The 20,386-nt window shown below is 40.7% G+C and overlaps 1 protein-coding gene across 3 annotated transcripts in view; it reads left to right on the top strand.

Moving 5' to 3' along the window:
* Positions 1–20,386, top strand: part of LOC128619081 (probable phospholipid-transporting ATPase IIA) — a 56,480-nt gene that overhangs the window by 28,072 nt on the left and 8,022 nt on the right. For all 3 annotated transcript variants that reach the window (XM_053642960.1, XM_053642961.1, XM_053642959.1), the window contains exons 18-27: positions 1,002–1,172; positions 3,437–3,535; positions 5,207–5,296; positions 7,347–7,491; positions 8,504–8,568; positions 9,286–9,441; positions 13,090–13,154; positions 14,704–14,812; positions 14,894–14,951; positions 16,814–17,017. In XM_053642960.1, coding sequence (XP_053498935.1) covers positions 1,002–1,172; positions 3,437–3,535; positions 5,207–5,296; positions 7,347–7,491; positions 8,504–8,568; positions 9,286–9,441; positions 13,090–13,154; positions 14,704–14,812; positions 14,894–14,951; positions 16,814–17,017 — 1,162 coding nt within the window. The remainder of the gene's footprint in view (positions 1–1,001; positions 1,173–3,436; positions 3,536–5,206; positions 5,297–7,346; positions 7,492–8,503; positions 8,569–9,285; positions 9,442–13,089; positions 13,155–14,703; positions 14,813–14,893; positions 14,952–16,813; positions 17,018–20,386) is intronic.

Raw genomic sequence — 20,386 nt, 5'->3', positions numbered from 1 at the left:
TCAACAAAACATTTTCCCAACAGCCTTCCGTGATCTTTATCAAACTGCTGAAGGGCAGCAATGTTTCTTTTGGAGAGCAGTGGCTTTCACCTTGCGACCCTGCCATGCACACCTTACTGTTGTGAAAATCTGATGATGTTTTAGGTCACATGCAGATATATAGAAAATTCACAAACTGTACTGTACTGTAATATTAACATCCGGAATGTTGAATTGCACGGAATGTTTGCTACTGAAAGGGTGTCTGTAGATCCTTTAAAAGTACCAGCTTATGAAAGGAAAGGTCTTAATAGTTGTTAGATTTGATAGTTTCTTATTCATTTCTGTAATTTAAATGTAATTCAAAATTTTAGGTCAATTTTGTTCATTTTTTTTATTTTATTTCATGTCAAAAACATTTGAAGTGATACGAGATGACCTGCACATACAGTGCTGTGTAGAAGTTTTAGGCACATGCAAAGAAATACTGTAGAGGAATGATGCCTTCAAAACAATGAAATGTTTCTACATTTAAAAAAATAAAAAAATAAAAAGTCAATATTTCATATGATAAAATTCAAAGTAAAAATAGCAGTCTGTAAATGTTATTGAGCTTCTTGCAGAACCAGACACGGTTCTTCTGGAGACTGTCGCACTTGTTTCTTATTTTTTGCAGCAAAACAGCAGCCTTCATTGTGTTTTTTGTCTGAAAAGTGCTCTCTTACGTAATATCCTGCTTTCTTTACTGACATACAAACACTTTTCTGTAGCATTTAATTTTGTGCTGGAAAACTAATGTTTGGGAATCTAAAATGTTTTTTTTTTGTACTGACTGGATAATGTAGAGGACGTAAAATAAGAAAATCTATAACAAAGTTTGGATTAGAAAAAAAGAAAGAAATAATGTGACTAAGACTTTTGCACCGAAACCTATTTTGCGTAACGTTCGAGCACGCACGGGCAACGCAAAGACGTGATGTTTTGTCAGATAAGACATGTCCGAACGTGTTTGTGTCCTGTAGGCGCGCTACGTCCAGGCCAAGTTGAGCGTCCACGACCGCTCGCTTAAGGTGGCCACGGTCCTCGAGAGTCTGGAGATGGAGATGGAGCTGCTGTGTCTGACCGGGGTGGAGGACCAGCTACAGGCTGATGTGCGGCCGACGCTGGAGATCCTGCGCAATGCTGGCATTAAAGTGAGACACTTCTGTTTACCTAACATTTACTGTTTACTTCCAACACTCGGCCAAGTTCTGTTAGTCAGGTTCAGACGCTTTATGTAGTACAGGGTGTACAGTCAGTGTCTAGAATTATTGGCACCCTTCTAGAAATTGAATATATAAATCGTACAGTAAGCGCTTTTAAGTGAGTCTAAAATATAGGGGATAGCTTTATTTTAACACAATATTCGTTCTTTTTTTTTTTTCCTGCAAAAAGTTGTTTTCAAAATGAATGTACCCTGAATATACTGCACATCAACAGCACTCAGCCCTTTTCCTGTTATGTCTCACATAGTTGGAGAACACTTGAGGACACTCTTCCGTGCATGTGTGCCGTCCTCTTTAATTCACACCACAGGTGTTCAACGTTATTTAATCTGCAGACAGAGATGGCTGTTGGAAAATATTGATTTTGTGATCCTGCACCAATTTCATTGTCGATTTTGATTTCACTGGTCATTCTATGGTCGAAAGGATATTAGACCTCGATTAGTTACGCTTGAAATATGAAGAAAAAAAAAAACCCCTGAAATATGCAGTTATTCTAGATGTGTGAGTGGAAAATTTGAATAATAGTGCGTAATGTTTATATTAGACGATCGACTTTTTGGCCATTCCATTGTAGGGTGCCAAAAATTCTGTAGTTTGTCGTTGGTCGTACAAAGGATTTCTCTTGGTGCAGGTGTTTATAGAAATTCCAGTCGTAGAAAGTAAACAAAACTAGACCAGGTAGTCAAGTGCACTACAAACTAACCAAAGCAAACTGTCCAGGAAAGTGTTTGGGATGGGTGTTCTAGGTGTGTTAGGCAAGATTTGTCAAAATTCGTCAAGATTAAGTCTCTTACAGTTAAAGTGGCGGAGGCGAATAAGATGTGAATTATTTTTCACGCCCATGGACACAAACCTCCAGGCCCGGAGTTAGCACTCTAACTAGAGTTAGTTCGGCTCATAGTGATTTAAGAGTCCCTTCGCTGTCCTGTTTTGCTTTGTAATGGGGAAAAAAAAGATGTATCTACTTCATTCATTAACAGTTTAATGTTTTATACAGATTGCATCTACATACCTCACCAGAAGGAACGTCGCTATCTCTGCGTCCAGCTTAATAACCTTCAGAATTAATAAATTACTCCCGTACTCTGTCATAACTGATTTCTTTTTTTTTGAAGCACAGGATTTCTTTATTTATTTATTTTTTGCTTACCGGCTGTGCTTGGTGTTTAACACCATTTTTTTTAACCAGTTAACACCAAACTAAGACGGTTGGGTGGAGTGAAGGGGCATTAGGGTGTGTCTCTGACCCATAAGAGGCCCATTTACACACAAACAAGCAGGCCATCATGACCAGTGTGTATATATAAATAAATAAATATTGCACCTTCGATGCACAGAGCTGCTTGATGCCTGATTAAAGGCGGTGAGATGTGTCAGGAAGCTGAGTGGAACATTAAAGAGTGTGGGGATAATGGTCGAGCATTATAGAGGAGACAATGTTTGGTGAAGAAGCAGAGTTCGATTGAGTACAGGTGTGTAATGTGTTGAAAGATGGATGAGGATAAAAAAAAAAAATATGTGCAAATGGAGTTCTTTGCTACTCCCTCTCCAAGTATAGGCGATTTTTATAGATGGTTTTAATTGTTTTTCAAATAAATATTTCTCGGTGGTTTTCCTTCATTTGACAGTTAATTAAAGAGCAAATAAATATTTGGGGTTTCAATAGTTAAATATGTATAAATAGTAGAGATGCACCGATACACAATTTCTCACCGATAACCGATTATTCAGAGTAATATCGGCCGATACCGATACCGATAGTTCTGTCTTTATTGTGTATTTGATCATTTTATTACAGTAGATTGATCTTTCCGAAATGATAGCTTGGTAAGGTTTCAGTATGATATGCTGCTTGTACCTTTGATACATCATGAAGTTATGTATAGCCTATAAGCTACTCTCTTGCTCTACATTTTGCTCCAAGGAGTTTAATAATTGGCTAGTCAGTGTGTAATTTGTACACCTCCACCTAGTGTATAAAAACCCTAAGCGATCAGTGTGTCAGTCAGGCAGCGAAAATGCCTCTTTAAGCCCCACCTACTCAGTAAACCCTGGAATACAAAGATACGTACAGTTTAAAAATCATGTACCATGGTGGATGCTGTTCTCACAGAAGTATGAGTTGGATGTACGTTTAGATGTCACTGTGTAACGCTGAACAACATTTAAATCTGTTGCTGTTTGTAAAGGTGTGGATGCTGACGGGAGACAAACTGGAGACAGCCACTTGCACGGCCAAGAACGCCCACTTGGTGACCCGTAATCAGGACGTCCACGTCTTTAGGCCTGTAAGTGTTTTCTCCTTTAGATCACTGCATAACTACACACATTATTCCACACTATCTTTTATATAAAGGGACAACCATTAAGTAGCAGTGTGTGTTTAAAAGTCCTGCACCAGTTTTAAAACACGGGGACTTTTGATTTCTTTTTTTTTTGAGATCACATGTTTGAGTCCTGATGGTGCCAGTTAGGAAGTCCAGTTGAGTATAATTGCCTTGCTCTCGAGGGCGAGAGGTACGGCGTTCCATTTTCCCCTGTCCGTCAGTACGACTCTAGACACGGCTGTCTGTGAGCTCATGTATACAGAAGAGGGCAGATAACCTCCCCTTCATAACCTTTCCGCCATGTGTTCAGCTGCTCTGTAATGATGTAATGTTACATGAGCAGCGTTAAACAAACCAGCGTTTAAAGGGTTACAATTCTGAAAATGAACAAATGTTTGGTAATTATAATTAGAACTGATGCTGGTAAAAAAAAAAATAATAATAATAAAAAATTGACGTCAGTGAAAGTGGAAAAATGTATTAATATATGATATTTTTATGACAGTTTTTGGACATACTTTGGACATTAAGTTTTTTTAACTGACGCACAAGGGTTAACCCTTTCAACCAGTGGTGAACAGAAGGGAAAAACTTCTAGAAGGGAAGAGACAAAGAAGCACCGGAGTTGTTTCCTTATATATTATATAGTGGCTAAAATGGTGATTTTTATTCATGGACAGAAAGTGTCTGGGTTACAGTCCTTGGCAAGGCTGTTCAGTTCATGACCCTTTGCCATCCTGATATAGTTACTCAGCTTAGATATATTCCCTCAGGAGAGTCGAGCAGAGGTTTCCGTCTTTCCTTGTACCTGCATAAGTGTATATGTGTGTGCGTTCCCTATGGATGGCTGCCAAAGCGGAGGGAGTCTCGGCCCTTAGGTTAAGGCAGTGCTGTCCTTACCCGAAAAAGAAGACAATGTCTGGCACAGCATTAAAAACAATCGCGCCACCCTCGGAGGGCTGGGGCGCCCGAGAGCCCCTGCATCTGGAGCAACTTCCTCTTTGTATACAAATGAAATCTGGACAAGAGTCTCAATGTGTTTTGAAGTTGACAGATGCACGACCAAAGTGTGTACGCTCTTCGATTAGAAAACATCCTCTTCTGCCCAAGAACTGCAGAATGATGTGCACGAATCCTTCTTAGATTTGTTGCCAATGTGACTGCTTTGTTAACTATAATACACAACACATGTACTGTACAGTACTTGCACTGTATTGAACATTTCCCCGTTTTTCAGGAGAGGCGATAAAATGTTATATCCCTCCGGTCGTTCAGTTTCTACTCAGACCTTTATGAAGTTGAATCCCGAACTGACACCTTTGTAATGGAATTAACCTCTTAGGCGTATCTGTTAAGTTCGATCGAACGTGCATAGAGCCTCATTTCCTTTATGAAACTCTTCCACACGAGCGTAGCAGGCAGACATGACCGTGTGGCAGTTAAGCAGTTGGTTTGGGCCATGGGCTTTAACAGAGCTGACAGTTGAAGTCAGCAGTTGTATTCTTCTGCGTTTGGTGTGGTTAAGCTCTCTAGTTTATTTGGGTTAGATCGCTATCACTGTGTGCGTGCGTAAATGTGAGACAGTGTGCGTTTAATAGATAGCTGACACTGTACTTTTCTCTGTGTTTGCAGGTGACCACACGCAGCGAGGCCCACCTCGAGCTCAACGCTTTCAGGAGGAAGCACGACTGCGCTCTGGTAATATCAGGAGACTCTCTTGAGGTAAACCTCATGCGCAGCCAGTCATAATGTGATACCACTTTCAATTGTAGTAGGCTGTTACACAAAGAGCTGTCAGAAAGCATGGGACATTTGTAAGGGGGGAAACAGGAGGGGCATGCTGTTATTGGAAAATATTCAACCATGGGCCGGTTACCAACTTGAAGTTGATCATTTTCCAATATCTCACGTCACATCCTGAAGCGTTCTATTCGCCTTATGCCGCAGAAATTCTAAAACGATTGCAATTATTAAAAACGTGTTAATGCCAGCACAGCATGTCATAGTTTTAACCATTTATAGTTAGGTTTTATCTTATGGGACGTCCAGCGAGACAAGGTCCTATTATCGCTTACGTTAGAACAGCTATAAACAGTCGCTCGCTCACTTCCACGAATGCTAAATAAACATCTCCTCACAGAACAACACCGTATAAACAATCACACAGCTTTTCATTATGTGTTTGAGCGGCGCATCTGCCATACATGTCCCTGTTTATGATGTTACTATAGAAACGATGACATATTACAAAGCGCACGTTAATATACAGTTGAGGTCATAAATTTACATACCCCTTGCAGAATCTGCAAAATGTTACTAATTTTAAAAAAAAATCAAAGGGATTGTAAAAATTGCGTTTCGTTTTTTATTTAGTGCTGCTCTGAACAGATGTTTACATATTTACATACACTGTTCTTCAGAAAAATCCTCCAGGTCCTGCACATCCTTTGCTTTTCCAGGGTCTTCTGCATATTTGACCCCTTTCGAGCATTGGCTGTATGATGTCGAGATCCGTCTTCTCATATTTAGGACAACTGAGGGATTCATACAGAAGGCAACACACTACATTAAGAGCCGGGGGGGTGTAAACTTTTAACAGGATGATCGGTGTGTTTTGTTGTTGTTATTTTGTTTAAAGGTCTGTTTTTTTTTTTCCCCCCATTTAGTACTAGCGTAAGCTACATAAGATATTTACATGTCTTCCAGAAGACAAAATAATAACAATTTACTCCAAACATCCTGTTCAAAAGTTTACACCCCCCTGGCTCTTAACGTATCGTGTTACCTTCTTGAGCATCAGTGAACGTTTGCACCTTATGTAATAGTCGTGTACGAGTCCCTCGGTCATCCTCAGTGTAGAAAGCTGGATCTCAACATCATATAGTCGCTGTTGGAAAAGGGGTGGAATATGCAGAAGATGGTGGAAAAGTAAAGAATGTGCAGGACCTGGAGGACTGTTCTGAAGAACAGTGGGCAGTTTAACTGCTCAGGACAAACAAGGGACTCGTGAAGAACTCTCACAAAACATAAACACAGTCGCTGATCGTCCAGGTAACGACACACAGTATTAATAATCAAGCGTGTGTAAACTTTTTGGTTCATTTGTGTAAATTCAGTTATTATTGTGTCTTGTGGACTATATGTATATCTCTTATGTGAAATAGTTTATTCAGGGCAAAACTAAATAAAAAAAAAAAACGTTTTTTTTTTTTTGCATTTTCTGTGAACCCTCATATTATTACTATTATTATTTTTAACATTTTACAGATCACGCAAGGCGTATGTAAACCTGTGACCTCGATTGCAACCCTTGCAGCTTGAACTACTGTCCGAGTTGCTGTTATAGAACATGTATCAACACATTATGACACATAATCAGAGTCAAGCATTCCACAGCGCTGTGGTATAAAAGAATACGATGATGACCAACTAAAAGCCACGTAACATTGTATTGCTTTTTGAAGGTAACAATATTAACCCTCATGTTCTGTCCCAGTTACTCGGGTCGTCTGTTCGGACTTTTTTAGCAGTGCATTTATAGATACCACACGTATCATCATGTTCATTTGGAAACAGCTACACAAAAAAACAGTGCTTCGGGATCCTTCTGATTTCTGGGGCATCTGCACAGCTACACTGGTGTCAGTGTAAATAAGACCGAGGGAATGTGGCATGAACTAAAAATCATATTTCTGTCTTCTTAATGAATTATTTGGCTTAGTTACTCATTTAGTTTTCAGTAAGGAAGACGTTAAACAGATCGTTCCTGCAGGTATGCCTGAAGTATTACGAGTACGAGTTTATGGAGCTGGCGTGCCAGTGCCCGGCTGTGGTGTGCTGCCGCTGTGCTCCGACGCAGAAAGCTCAGATCGTCCGGCTGCTGCAGGAGCGCACAGGCAAGCTCACGTGCGCTGTGGGTGAGTACGCTATTGTACAGTGCCGTCACTGAGAACAGCACTCCTCCATCGTAGAGCTGTGACACGGAATGATATTTTAATTTAGCAGACATTTTGTGAAGGTCAGGGAGACCGACCTTGTAGGTAGGGTTAAGTCCAGCACAGATTGGAGATTAGTTATGGAGCTGGACAAACCTGACCTGGCATAAAGTACATACAGGACATGGTGGAGGCACAAAAACTATGTTCCTTGTAATTTATAATAATACAAAATTTTATAGTCCGTTCTAGAATTTTTGGCACCCTTCAAGAATCAGCTTACAGACCATATTTCCAGTTTTCCTTTCAAACGACTTGAGAAATTACTTTTCTTTCCTCTGGCATTCTTATATCAATGTCTATTTTTTATATATATATATATACATATATGAATATGTATATATATAATAAAAATTTTCCCTCAGTTGTATGAGAGTGAGTCTAATGAAAACCTTGCAAGTGTGACCTAAATTAGAATTGAATCAGATTTTCTCCCAGAGGAATCCAGACCCTTGTTAAGAGCTGGAACACCATCTCCAACATGAGGATTGTGTCGCAAAAAACCACACTTTTGTGACACTTATTCTCAATAAACAGTGCAAAATGAAAGTTTTGATTCGACCCTCGTACGTTTGAAGATACAGCGTGTACGAAATGAAAATATTTGTTAGGTTAATGGGACAAATTTGCATTGTGTTTGAAAATGTACGAGGGTCAAAGCGGAAACCTTCATTTTCAGATGTCAGTCGTTTTGAGAAGTCTTTGTGTAACATTTAGAATATATCTGAATATTTTGATCACGCGTGCTATTCTGTCATGGTGTCATTTATTAACACCCGACATTGACTCGTATGGCTGTATACATGTTATACGTTGTTTTAGTTTTTCAGTACATAATAACTATGAAATAGTACAACAATCTGAGCAGGACTGGTCAAAGCAGCTGTGACTGTCGCACAGCCAACTCTGCTATCTCTCTCTCTATCTCTCTCAGGGGACGGAGGAAATGATGTCAGCATGATCCAGGAAGCTGACTGTGGCGTGGGAGTGGACGGCAAAGTAAGAGCCACTGGGTCCCTGCGCGCCTGCATTGTCAAACACGTTGTCGCACACATCCGCAACAATCTCACCATGTGTGCTTACCACATCATTATCACATACTCTATACACACACACACACACACACACACATCTGGACAAACATTTCCCACTCTTCATACTCTGTATGTAATTTGTGGAAGCACTGTGCAAGTAGAAGCCACGAAACGGTGCGAACGGTCATACATCTGACTATATTTGTCTGTGATTGTCTCCGAGTTGTCTGTCAGTGAGGACATTGACGGTATGGGATCGTTGAAACATCGCTCTGCTTGTAGGTGGTGGAATGTTTCAAGTGTGCTTTTTTCGTTTTACGATATTGAGTCTACAGGGACTTCAGACGCTGCGAAGACAGAATTGGCCAGAGCCAAATTTTGTGGTGGGCCAAGCGCTCTTTCCACATGCTGAAAATGAGACATTATGAGTTGGTTAACTGATATTGACTCACCCATGACTAACACTAGGACAACCCAGATTAAATTGGAGTGGTTTATGTGGGATTGTATTTTTCCCTGAATGTCTGTAGTTCTCTGGGCCGAATGATTTCGGTAACTTCATCATTTTCATTCAGGCCGGAGATCAATCTTATAGCGTTTCTACATGTGTATGAAATATATTTACTTTCATTCTTCGAAGAGAGGAAAAGCAAACTAAAATGCTTTGTGTTTATTTTGTCAGGAGGGAAAGCAGGCCTCGCTCGCTGCTGATTTTTCAGTGACTCAGTTTAAGCATTTGGGCAGACTGCTCATGGTGCATGGCCGAAACAGCTACAAGAGATCTGCTGCCCTCAGTCAGTTTGTCATTCACAGGAGCCTCTGTATCAGTACCATGCAGGTAGAGTGTGTGTGTGTGTGTGTGTGTGTGTGTGTGTGTGTGAAGAAAAAAAAAAGTACAATAAATGTAATAAATAAATGTAAATAAAACAGAATGCAGTGATTTGTAAATCTTATAAACCCGTATGTTATTCACAATAGAACACATGTCAAATGTTTAAACTGAGGAAATGGACCATTTTTATGGGAAAAAAATAAGGAAAAGTAAGTGTTACTAAACGGAAACAGCTGGAGGAAGATTTTGCAACTAATGAGGTTAATTGGCAGCAGGTCAGTTACATGATTGGGTATAAAAAGAGTATTTTAGAGAGGCAGAGTCTCTCAGAAGTGAAGATGGGATGGAATCTGGATGGAAGCAGATGTTACTCTAAAATCTGTGTATACCTTTCAGCATTGATGGTGTATTTCCAGATGTGCAAGCTGCCCATTCCATAGGCATTAATGCACCTCCATACCATCAGACATGCAGGCTTTTGAACTGAGCAAAGATAAAAAGCCGGATGGTCCCTCTCCTCTTTAGTCCTCTTCAGTTTAGAGGACGCGGCGTCCATGGTTTCCAAAAAGAATTTCGATTCGTCTGACCACAGAACAGTTTTCCACTTTGCCTCGGTCCATTTTAAATGAGCTTTGGTCCAGAGAAGACGGCGGCGTTTCTGGATCATGTTCACATATGGTTTCTTCTTTGCATGATAAAGCTTTATCCAGTATTTGTGGATGGCACGTTCTGAGTTCTGGAGGTGTTTCTGAGCCCATGCAGTGATTTCCATTAAAGAATCAGGCCTGTCTTTAATGCAGTGCCGCCTGAGGATCCGAAGATCACGGGCATGCGATATTGATTTTCACCCTCGTCCCTTGCGCACAGAGATTTCTCCCGATTCTCTGAATCTTTTGATGATATTATGTACTGTAGATGATGAGATATTCATAGTCTTCGCAGTTTTACGTTGAGGAACATTAATCTGAAAATGTTCCACAAATTGTAGACGCCGTTTTTCACAGATTAGTGAACTTCTGTCCATCTTTACTTCTGAGAGACTCCGCCTCTCTAAGATACTCTTTTTAAACCCAGTCATGTAACTGACCTGCTGCCGATTAACCTCCAGCTGTTTCTTTTAAGTAACACTAAAATTCAGAATGACCTTATTTGTTACTTAAAATGGTCCATTTCCTCAGTTTAAACATTTGATATGTTTTCTATGTTCTATTGTGAATAACATACGGGTTTACACAGCGTCCCAACTTTTTGGGGAATTTGGGGTTGTAAACCACTCTCTATGTTCATGAACAGGTCGGTGTTTCCAGGAGGCTTTTACTTTCCAGTTTGTGATATAATTAAGAAAGCTCTTCTTGAACTCTAAAATAATCTTTCTCCACACCCAAGCATTGGCACAGATCATGCTATGACTCAGATGTTGGATCAATTGAGGATCAGTATTAATAAGTAGAGTATGCTTCCAGAATTTTCAACAGTAGTTTCTTGAACAAATGCAACACAGTAAACAAATTGTGAGGTTAGTCCTCTTAGTCATGCGGCTAAAAGCAAAAAGGCTCGCTGTTGTACTCTGTCTTATACTAATGCATTTGGATATTGTGGATACATTTCCATGAGTCTGCTGGGAAAATTGCAGTCACTTTACCGGCTGCACCTTACTAGTCTTTTGACCTTGATAATCCTGAACTTGTATAACCCAGCAAATAAAGATTCTTAATTCATACTTCCTTACGTCCCGGACTGCCAGACTTTTTCCCCTCTGTGCTGGTTTCCTTGCCGAGTATAAAATAGCAAAAAATATTGACTTGTGACTGTGACCTCATGTGGGTAGTCTGCAGAAGGTTCGTTCTATGTCACACTCAGCCTTTCAAATTCTCCTTAACCGGAGTGACCCAGAGGCTTGGTGGTCCTTCAGTAGAATTATGGTTACATACATACCTTCCTTACATTCTGGATTGCCAGAGCAATTTCCTTCAGAACTAATGGAGGTCATGTATCAAGGGTTAGCCAAGTGACTCACTTGGACAAGCTTCAGTATTGTTACTGCGCAATGAATTTGGCATTTGATGAGCTGTGATGGGTGAAGGATCCAGCTTTGTTTTCTCCATCCAAGGCAGTCCTACTTCCAGCCTGCAGCGCATTTGTTACTGCTGCTGTTGCTGAGCCACACTCCTTCATTACGTTCTTGCGGTCAGAATGCACGGATGGTGGGCCACCAGGACTTTAGGATTAGGCAATTAGACACAGCTACTGGACGTAAATCAGGGTCTGTCTCTGTATTTGAGGCAGATGTGTTAAGCTCCTCCGAGCTCTGCTCTTCATTGCGCTTTATTGTTTCATTTGGCCCATGCCTGCTGCCTGCTACCATCTCCTTTCCTCTGCATTCCAACACAGTAAAAAGGCTCCACCAATATGTGCATCTATGCACACTACATGGCCGTTTAACACTAACAAAATTAGGCTAATTAGCAAGAAACAGGATTATTGAGCTACACTATATGGCCAAAACTTTGTAGACCCCTGACCGTCCTACACACGTGCTTTTTGAACATCACAACCCAGATTTAGTCCCCGTTTGCTCTTATAATAACCTCCACTCTTTTGGGAAGACGTTCCACTAGATTTTGGAACATGGCCGTGGGGATTTGTGCTCATCCAGCCACAAGACCATTAGTGAGGTCCAGGACTGATGTTAGGTGAGACCAGGGGTGTAGTCAGTGTTCCAGTTCATCAAAAGAGTGTTCAGTGGGGTTAAGGTCAGTGCTCTGTGCAGATCACTCGAGTTCTTCCTTTAAACCTTGGAAATGCATGTCTTCGTGGACCTCACCGTGTGCCCAGAGGTATTGTCATACTCGGAACCTCTTTTGGCCCCTTATTTCCAGTGAAGTGAAATCGTAATGGTACAGCATACAGAGGTCCTATACATTTGTGTGCTTCCAACTTTGTGTCAACAGTCTGGGGAAGGCCCACATACGGGTGTGATGGTTAGATGTCAACAAACTTTTGGCCATAAAGTACGTATTCAGAATCCTTTCTCAAATCCTAAACAGGAGGAGAATGGGAAAGTGATTCTCAAGCTATTTTCATCCTCAGTCAATAATATCAGCACTATTTACTAGCGGTATCTGTTATTTTCCGGCATGGTTCACTTTCAGGACATCTTACGAACCCTCGTGATCATTCTGATATACTGTATAGCTTCAACTAGTTATGAAGGAAACGGTCCTGGTGGTTCGGGAGCATAAGGAAGTAGAACGGACTACCAGGCCACCTGGGTCTCTTGGGTTGAGGAGAATGGCCAGAGGTTGAAAGGGAACGTTTTATAGGCTAACCATTTAGGTTTACAGTCACTAGATGATGACTTTGATTTTCACCAGCCTCGGCGTTCAACATTTCGTACTACTATCCCGACATTCCTACCTTATAACTGTCCCAATGGAAAGACTCAAAAAATGTAAGTGGGCAGAGTATTTGTCGAAACATGTTTGTAAAAAAAAAAAAACGTTTATACTCGATGCTAGTTTAAGTTTGTACATGTTAATACAGTTGATGGGAGTGGATAACTGGTTTGGAGTACATGTGTGAGCCAAAAAATGCTTTGATGAACTACCCCATCCATAATGCACAGTAGTAAATTTCTGCTTGGATCTTCCCTAGGCGGTCTTCTCCTCGGTTTTCTACTTTGCATCAGTTCCTCTCTACCAAGGCTTTCTCATCATCGGGTGAGTGGCGTACTCGCACAGCTGTGGTGACTCATCGCACTCAGTGAAATCTCACTGGCATTTCAATTATGCATTGCATACTGCTGTGACATTTGATTTGAGCTGCAGTATTGTTACAGTGAAAAAAAGTTCGAACAGTGCTGACTGCATGGAAGTTGATGAACACCAATAGCTCCTTTGTAATGCTAGAAATTATGAGCTGAGATGTTCATTTCATTCTCGGGGCAAAGTTTTGTGTACTGTGTATCAGCGTTTCTAAGGCAGTGTGTGGTTGAAGAAAATCGACCCATAGTTTTATAGTGGTGAGTCAAGGCTAAGAAACCATTCCTCATTTTCAATTCGTCACAGCAGGGATGAAAAGAGTCGCAAACAGAAAATGGCATGAAAGAATATCTTGTCGATAGTCCGTACGTCGTAAGAATAAGTTTCTGAAAAATTACTTCAGTTGTACTAACAGTTAGAAATAGTGGTTAAAAAGTCACTGTTTCTTTAGCTCTCCTGCGCTGCTCATTTTAATTGTAATTGAATTGTCAGATACAAATCCGTGTATCAATCAATCTGGATCCTTGCATTTTGGCCATTCTTCAAAGCAAGCCTGGGACAAAGTTCTGGAAAAGTATCAATCAGGGTCTGGTTAAACAAAATGTCCCAAACTTTGAACATCCTTAAGCTTTGAGCTCCATTAAATCCATTATTGAAACCGGTAGAATATGGCACAGCTACGATTCTGCCTAGAGGAGGCCGTCCACGATGAAACCAAAGCGTCAAGGGTAACTCTGAAAGAGCTGGAGAGATCCACCGCTCAGATGGGACAGCCGTAGGCTGGAAATTCTTCAAAGGTTTGCTTTGTGGAATAAGGGTGAGAAGAAAGCCATTAGCAGTTTGGAGTTTGACAAAAGATATGCTTGGAGACTCAGCAAACATGAGGAAAATGTTCACAACTTTTTGGACTTGGCACAAAGCACAGTATTTGGCAGAAACCCAACACCGCTTCGTCGTCTTGAGGACATCCCGTCAGTGAAGCATGTCCGTTTTAACGTCATGTTGTGGGGTTGCTTTTCATCATCAGGGACTGGGAAACTGGTCAGATTCTTTAGTCCTTCAAGAAAACTTGTCCCAGCCTGAAAGAGACTTGATATTGGGGCAGAGGTTCACCTTCCAACAGTACAAAGACCATGCTGCATACTGCCACATCTACACTGGCGTGGTTCAAACCCAAGAACCTGAATGTGGTAGAATGACCTTGTTAAAGGCAGACCTCAAACTGATTGAGAATCTGTGGTAAGACTAGAAAATTGCTATTCACCAGCAGAGCCTGAGCAAATTTTTCCAAGACGAATGGCCAAAAATATTAGGATCCAGATGTGCAAAACTGATAGAGAGAAACAAATCCCAAAAGAGTTTCAGCTGTAACTGCAACCAAAGGGGGTTCTACCAAGTATTGACACATCTGCTTTACAGTGCCTAGACTTATGCAAGGCATTGTTTAGCAGATTATTGAAAGACTTGCCTGGTGATTCTTAAAACGTGTTTATACCACGTTCTGTAGCTACTCGACGATCTACACCATGTTCCCCGTCTTCTCCCTGGTTTTGGATAAGGATGTCAAGTCTGAGGTGGCTATGCTTTATCCTGAACTTTACAAGGATCTACTAAAGGTATTTGACGTTCTTTGTTCATAGCGAATTGCAAAAGGAAAGCTTTTATCCTGACTCTGCTTAACCTTGTTATTATTTCAGGGTCGACCACTTTCCTACAAAACGTTCCTCATATGGGTTTTGATCAGTATCTACCAAGGTAAGCTGATTTGAAGATGAATGTATTCATTTTATTGCACTGTGAAATGTTTTACACGCATCGTGACGAGCAGACCTCACTGGACAAGACACCGGGTGTTCTATTTATTTCTACCTCTAAATGAAGCATGACTTTGCAAAGGCAGTGCAGAGATTTGCTAAGAAAACAGAGAAACTCCAAGTTGAGACAATGAGACAGAACTGAGGATCTCATACAGGGAATGTTGCTTTACTCAAACAAAACTCACCCACATGTTTCCCCTGGATCGCTTGAATAGTGTCTGATGTTTACGTTAAACAACCTAAGGTGGTTTTCCACTTTTGCCTTTTGTGTCATTTCAGGGCGTTACATGGCAAATCAAGTGCTACACCCAAACCTCACCTACCCTCCTTAATGTTCTCTTTAATTCTTTGGTGTCTGTTTTTTTTTTTTTTTTTTTTTTTTTAACCAGCTTCACTTTTAAACCTTGTTTGTTTTCTCAGGCAGGTTTTCCCTTCTTAAGGTATTCCCCCATGTCATAAATTGCCTTCTGGATAAATTTTCCTTCAAATGTGTTTCACTTTGCATTCAGTTAAATGCTTCATGTTAAATACATTTTTTTGCTGCTAATCCACGGACAAGTTTTTGTCCTGAACTCAAATGTCGCGTTAATATTTTATGTCGGGAAGCTGTGGCGGGGGGGGAAGTGACCAAAAAACATGGAAAATGGCTCTGTTCCTGTTTCTGAAAGACAGTAAAGCATGGAGTCTCAAAAATGCAGCCTTCCTTTCTGTAAAACACACCATATAACCAAAAGTTTATGGACACCTGACCATCACAGCCACATTTGCTTTTTGAACATCCCATTCTCCCGTTAGTTCAAGTCAAGGGAAATTGCATACAGAGACATCCTATATAATTGTGTGCTCACATATGGTTGTGATGGTCAGATGTCCACAAACTTTTGGCCATATAGTGTAGTTAGTTTGTTCAGATGACGTAAAGCTGTTACATTGCAAATCAGTGATTTCAGGTATTCCTAGGTTCAGCAGATTATTTATTTTTATATATATATCTATATATCTATATATCTATATATCTATCTATATATATATATATATATATATATATATATATATATATATATATATATCTGCCAGTTCATCGATCATTAGTGACTTTGTAGGCATTCATTTAATGACTGTCGCCCATTTACTGTTAATAAGTTTGCATGTTCGCATTGTACCTCTGGGGTTGGGGGTTTGATTCCCGCCTCTGCCCTGTGTGTGTGGAGTTTGAATGTTCTCCCCATGCTTCGGGGGTGTCCTCCAGATACTCCGGTTTTCTTCCCCCTGTACAAAGACATGCGTTGTCGGCTGATTGGCATTCCTAAATTGTCCGTAGTGTGGGAATGGGTTGCGCCCTGCGATGGGCTGTCTGCCTTGTGCCCCGAGTCCACTGGGAAAGGATCCAGGCTCCTCCGTAACCCTGTATAGGATAAGCGGTACCCTTTGCAATGTTGGGATAACATATTGTCTAGTAGCAACAAATCAGTTAGGGTCCGTAATTGTATTTTTTCAGCGATCCCTGAGCATATATTAACAGTGTAATTCAGTTATGTAGAGCACCTGCCATACAAGTCCCAGTGAATTAGTTGTTACCACAGAAACAATACACCTATTAGAACGAGCACATTAATATAAAGCCCTGATTTGCACTACTGTCAGAGCTGTTCTAGAAATTATTCAACACTATGACCAACTAGATTTGAGAATTCAGCAGTGCTGTGGTATAAAAATTTTTTTTAAAGTAGTTATATAATCATGTTCTTCATGTTTGTAGACCCGGATAGAAATGTTTTGTTTGGTCTCTGTGCTCTGCAGGCAGCATCATCATGTACGGCGCTCTGCTGCTCTTTGAGTCGGAGTTTGTGCACATCGTGGCAATTTCATTCACCTCGCTGATCTTAACCGAGCTGCTCATGGTGGCGCTTACTGTGCAGACGTGGCACTGGCTCATGATCGTGGCCGAGCTCCTGAGTCTGGCTTGCTACATCGCTTCACTCGTCTTCTTACACGAATTCATTGGTAAGAATGCATCCACAAATACGCTCGCTAAAGTTTATGCTAAATAGAAAATTCAACTGTCGTCGTAATATTACTTTATTCATCATGTCTAATTTTGCTTATTTATTGACGTTACTTTATGAAACCAAAGTTAAAAAAAAACAAAACACTCGTGTTATTTTGTTACAATCTACCGATGTTTATGTCCTTATGCCAGTTTGTGGAATTTCAGTCATGCAACATGTCAGGGTATCGGTCAAGGTCTCATAGCAACTTCGCATCGTGACATCCTCTTGCTCTTAAACAATTCTGACGTCAAAGAGTTTTAAACCAGGTGAAGGAATGTGGCCACATTCCCGCTCACCATTTCCCTTCTAACCCAAGAGTTCACCGGAAACAGCGTTCCCCCTAACGTGTTTCCAAAATCGATGCTTGCTACTATTCTACACTGCCCACACGGACTGTGACCAGTACCGTGGACACCATACTGAAGGAAATACCACTCGCCTCTGCTCGTTTCCTGCTAGATCACCACTGTGTCCAAGGTCTGTGTGTTTATCACACGACCTGCGTAAGGGGGTTTTACGACTGAAAATACTAGTGTTCTTCCCAAGAAGTGGTTTCCTCTCGTATTTGGTTTGACACAGGTAGATTATTTTATGGAGAACTAAATGATTCTGTCTGCGGTTAGCAAATTGGATATTAACATCTAGGGTTAATCCATATATCTGTATTACGTAGTGGAAGACGGGAATCATAAAACACACCAAATTTCACATACATACCAGATTTGTTCCCATGGCAGTATAGGCTTACATTTGACCTTCGCAGGGACACACTCCTCATGGCACATGATGGCCGTTATACAATCAAACGTATTAACAGGCTTTGTTTCTGGTGCCAGTTCTCCCCAAAGTGGCTCAGTGATGCTAAGATCCGTGGAACCTATTTCTTCTACTTAAGACACTGAAGGGTGAACTTTGCCCTATTCTTTGGATTGTTAAGTTGAGAAGTTCATGTCCAGCTTTTGGGCTGAGGCATTCAAGATTTCCTCAGAACATATTCTGATAACCCACTGCATTCAACTTGCATTCAAATTTCACCCCCCCCCCCCCCCCCCCCCCCCAGACAGCAGAGACCACCCCCACGCTTCATGGTAGGGATGGTTCATTTCTCATCGTAGGCCCTGTTGACTGCTCTCCAAACATAACATTTATGGTTGTGAACATAAAGTTCAATTTTTGTCTCATCACTCCAAATTACTTCAAGATTTTTTGAGGTTTCTGTTGATGCTGTTTGGCATATTGCAAGCGGGCTGTTTTGTGGTGTGGGCGCAAATATGGCTTCTTTTTTTTCTTGCCAACTCCACCATGCCGCCCATTTTTGTTTAAGTGTCTCCTTATTGTACATTCTGAAACAGACACACCACTTTTTCAGAGAAGACCATGTTGCTTGTGGGGTTTTTGTTGCATCTAACGCATTTTTCCTGGCGGTTGTCTCAGAAATCAGAGGTCTGTCTGATCCACAGAACCACTGGCTTTCCACTTCTTTATCAGACTTTGCGTAGTGAAGCTTGGCATCATCAAATCTTCGGATATCTTTGTAGAACCTTTTCCGAATTTCTAGTGGTGTTACATTTTCTCGCAGTTCTTTTGCTTTTCAGATATTTTAATATCTCGCCAGTCAGTGCAGACATGCACCAAATATACAAACCAAGGATCTCTAAGAACTAAGAACCACATTGACTATTTATACATAATGACACAATGTGTATCAGTTTAGTGCTACAGATATTTGCATGCATTTTTTTTTAATGTTTTAATTTTTTAATAGATATGCCTGCTATTCATTTTAATTTAAAATCAAGCTCGTGCAGTTATTTTTGTTTGTACCTGCCTGCATATACTAACCGATTTAGTCGGTTATAAGATATCTGAGCAATCGCCCTCATGAAAGATGAAACCGCCTGCTCGCAAAAAATGAACGAATAACTAGTGTGCCTTCTATTTGTATCGTATTTAAGTAACACATTATCTGTTCAAGGGTGCGTGGTGGTTCGCCTCACACCTCCAGGGTCGGGGGTTCGATTCCCACCGTGTCCCTGTGTGTGCGGAGTTTGCATGTTCTCCCCGTGCTGCGGGGGTTTCCTCCGGGTACTCCGGTTTCCTCCCCCAGTCCAAAGACATGCATGGTACTCTGATTGGCGTGTCTAAAGTGTCCGGGGTGTGTGAATGTGTATGTGATTGTGCCCTGTGATGGATTGGCACCCTGTCCAGTGTGTACCCCGCCTTGTGCCCCATGCTCCCTGGGATAGGCTCCAGGTTTCCCCATGACCCTGAAAAGATTAAAGCGGTATAGAAGATGGATGGTTTATCTGTTCAATATAAGTGATGTATGATTACAAAGAAACAAGGCACGGATGAAGATTCTTAACCTCTGACGTGATCAGTTTACTGGAGTGTGTATTAACAGGCCCAACATACGATTACGATTACAGCATATAAAGACGTAATCGACATATAAAGTAAATCCGGTGTTTATACGTTTCTGTAAAACTGCTTTGAGACAATGTCCGTCGTTAAAAGCGCTACACAAATAAACTTGAATTGATTTTGGTTATCATAGTGGTTGATATAATCAAACTGGAAAAAAAAAATACAATACCAAAAAATGTTTTTTTTTTATTTATGTATTTATTTATTGTAATAGAAAACTGGGGGGGGGGTACATGTGATTTAACTCATCACTCATGCCTGGGGTGTTTTAACTTATTAACAGAACTGTATGAAGTATTCAAGGCAAACACTTTTCATATATAAATGTCCCTTATTATATACAGCGTGCTGTACAGTCACTGGAGCAAAACAGCGACGTCTGACTTTATATGTCAGGTTCATATGTAATCAGAAACATTCTGATCTTCTGATCAGACTACACACACTTGCTTCCTAAACTTTGATGCAGAACTGGTCACGTAGGCTTATTCAGCAGGAATTTAAGTGATTAAGCACAAGAATATGAATGGAGTCTTTACTAATGAAGTCTGTGAGCAAGCTTCAGGCATGTGGACATGTCTAGACTGCAGATGAGTCTACCGTATCACAGTGTATTCACTGCACTATACAGTATGATCATATGTAGGCTTGCTTACAAACTGTCAGAAAACAGAAACCTGTGTGTTCAATAATAATACGTATCTGGCAAAAATGTTTTACCCCCTTGCTCCAGTGGATAATCTCACCTCAATACTGTAGATATTTCCTCATGTTTTTTTCTTTTCTTTTCAGGTTCGCTCATTCATGATCTAAATCTAAATCTGCATCCATATTTCTGTAAAGCCGCTTTGTGTGAACGTCTGTTGTTCAAAGTGTTTCACAAATAAAAACGGAG

This window comes from Ictalurus furcatus, chromosome 15, assembly GCF_023375685.1.
Source record: "Ictalurus furcatus strain D&B chromosome 15, Billie_1.0, whole genome shotgun sequence".
Classification (NCBI taxonomy): Eukaryota; Metazoa; Chordata; class Actinopteri; order Siluriformes; family Ictaluridae; genus Ictalurus; species Ictalurus furcatus.
This window is presented reverse-complemented; position numbering and strand designations above follow the sequence as displayed.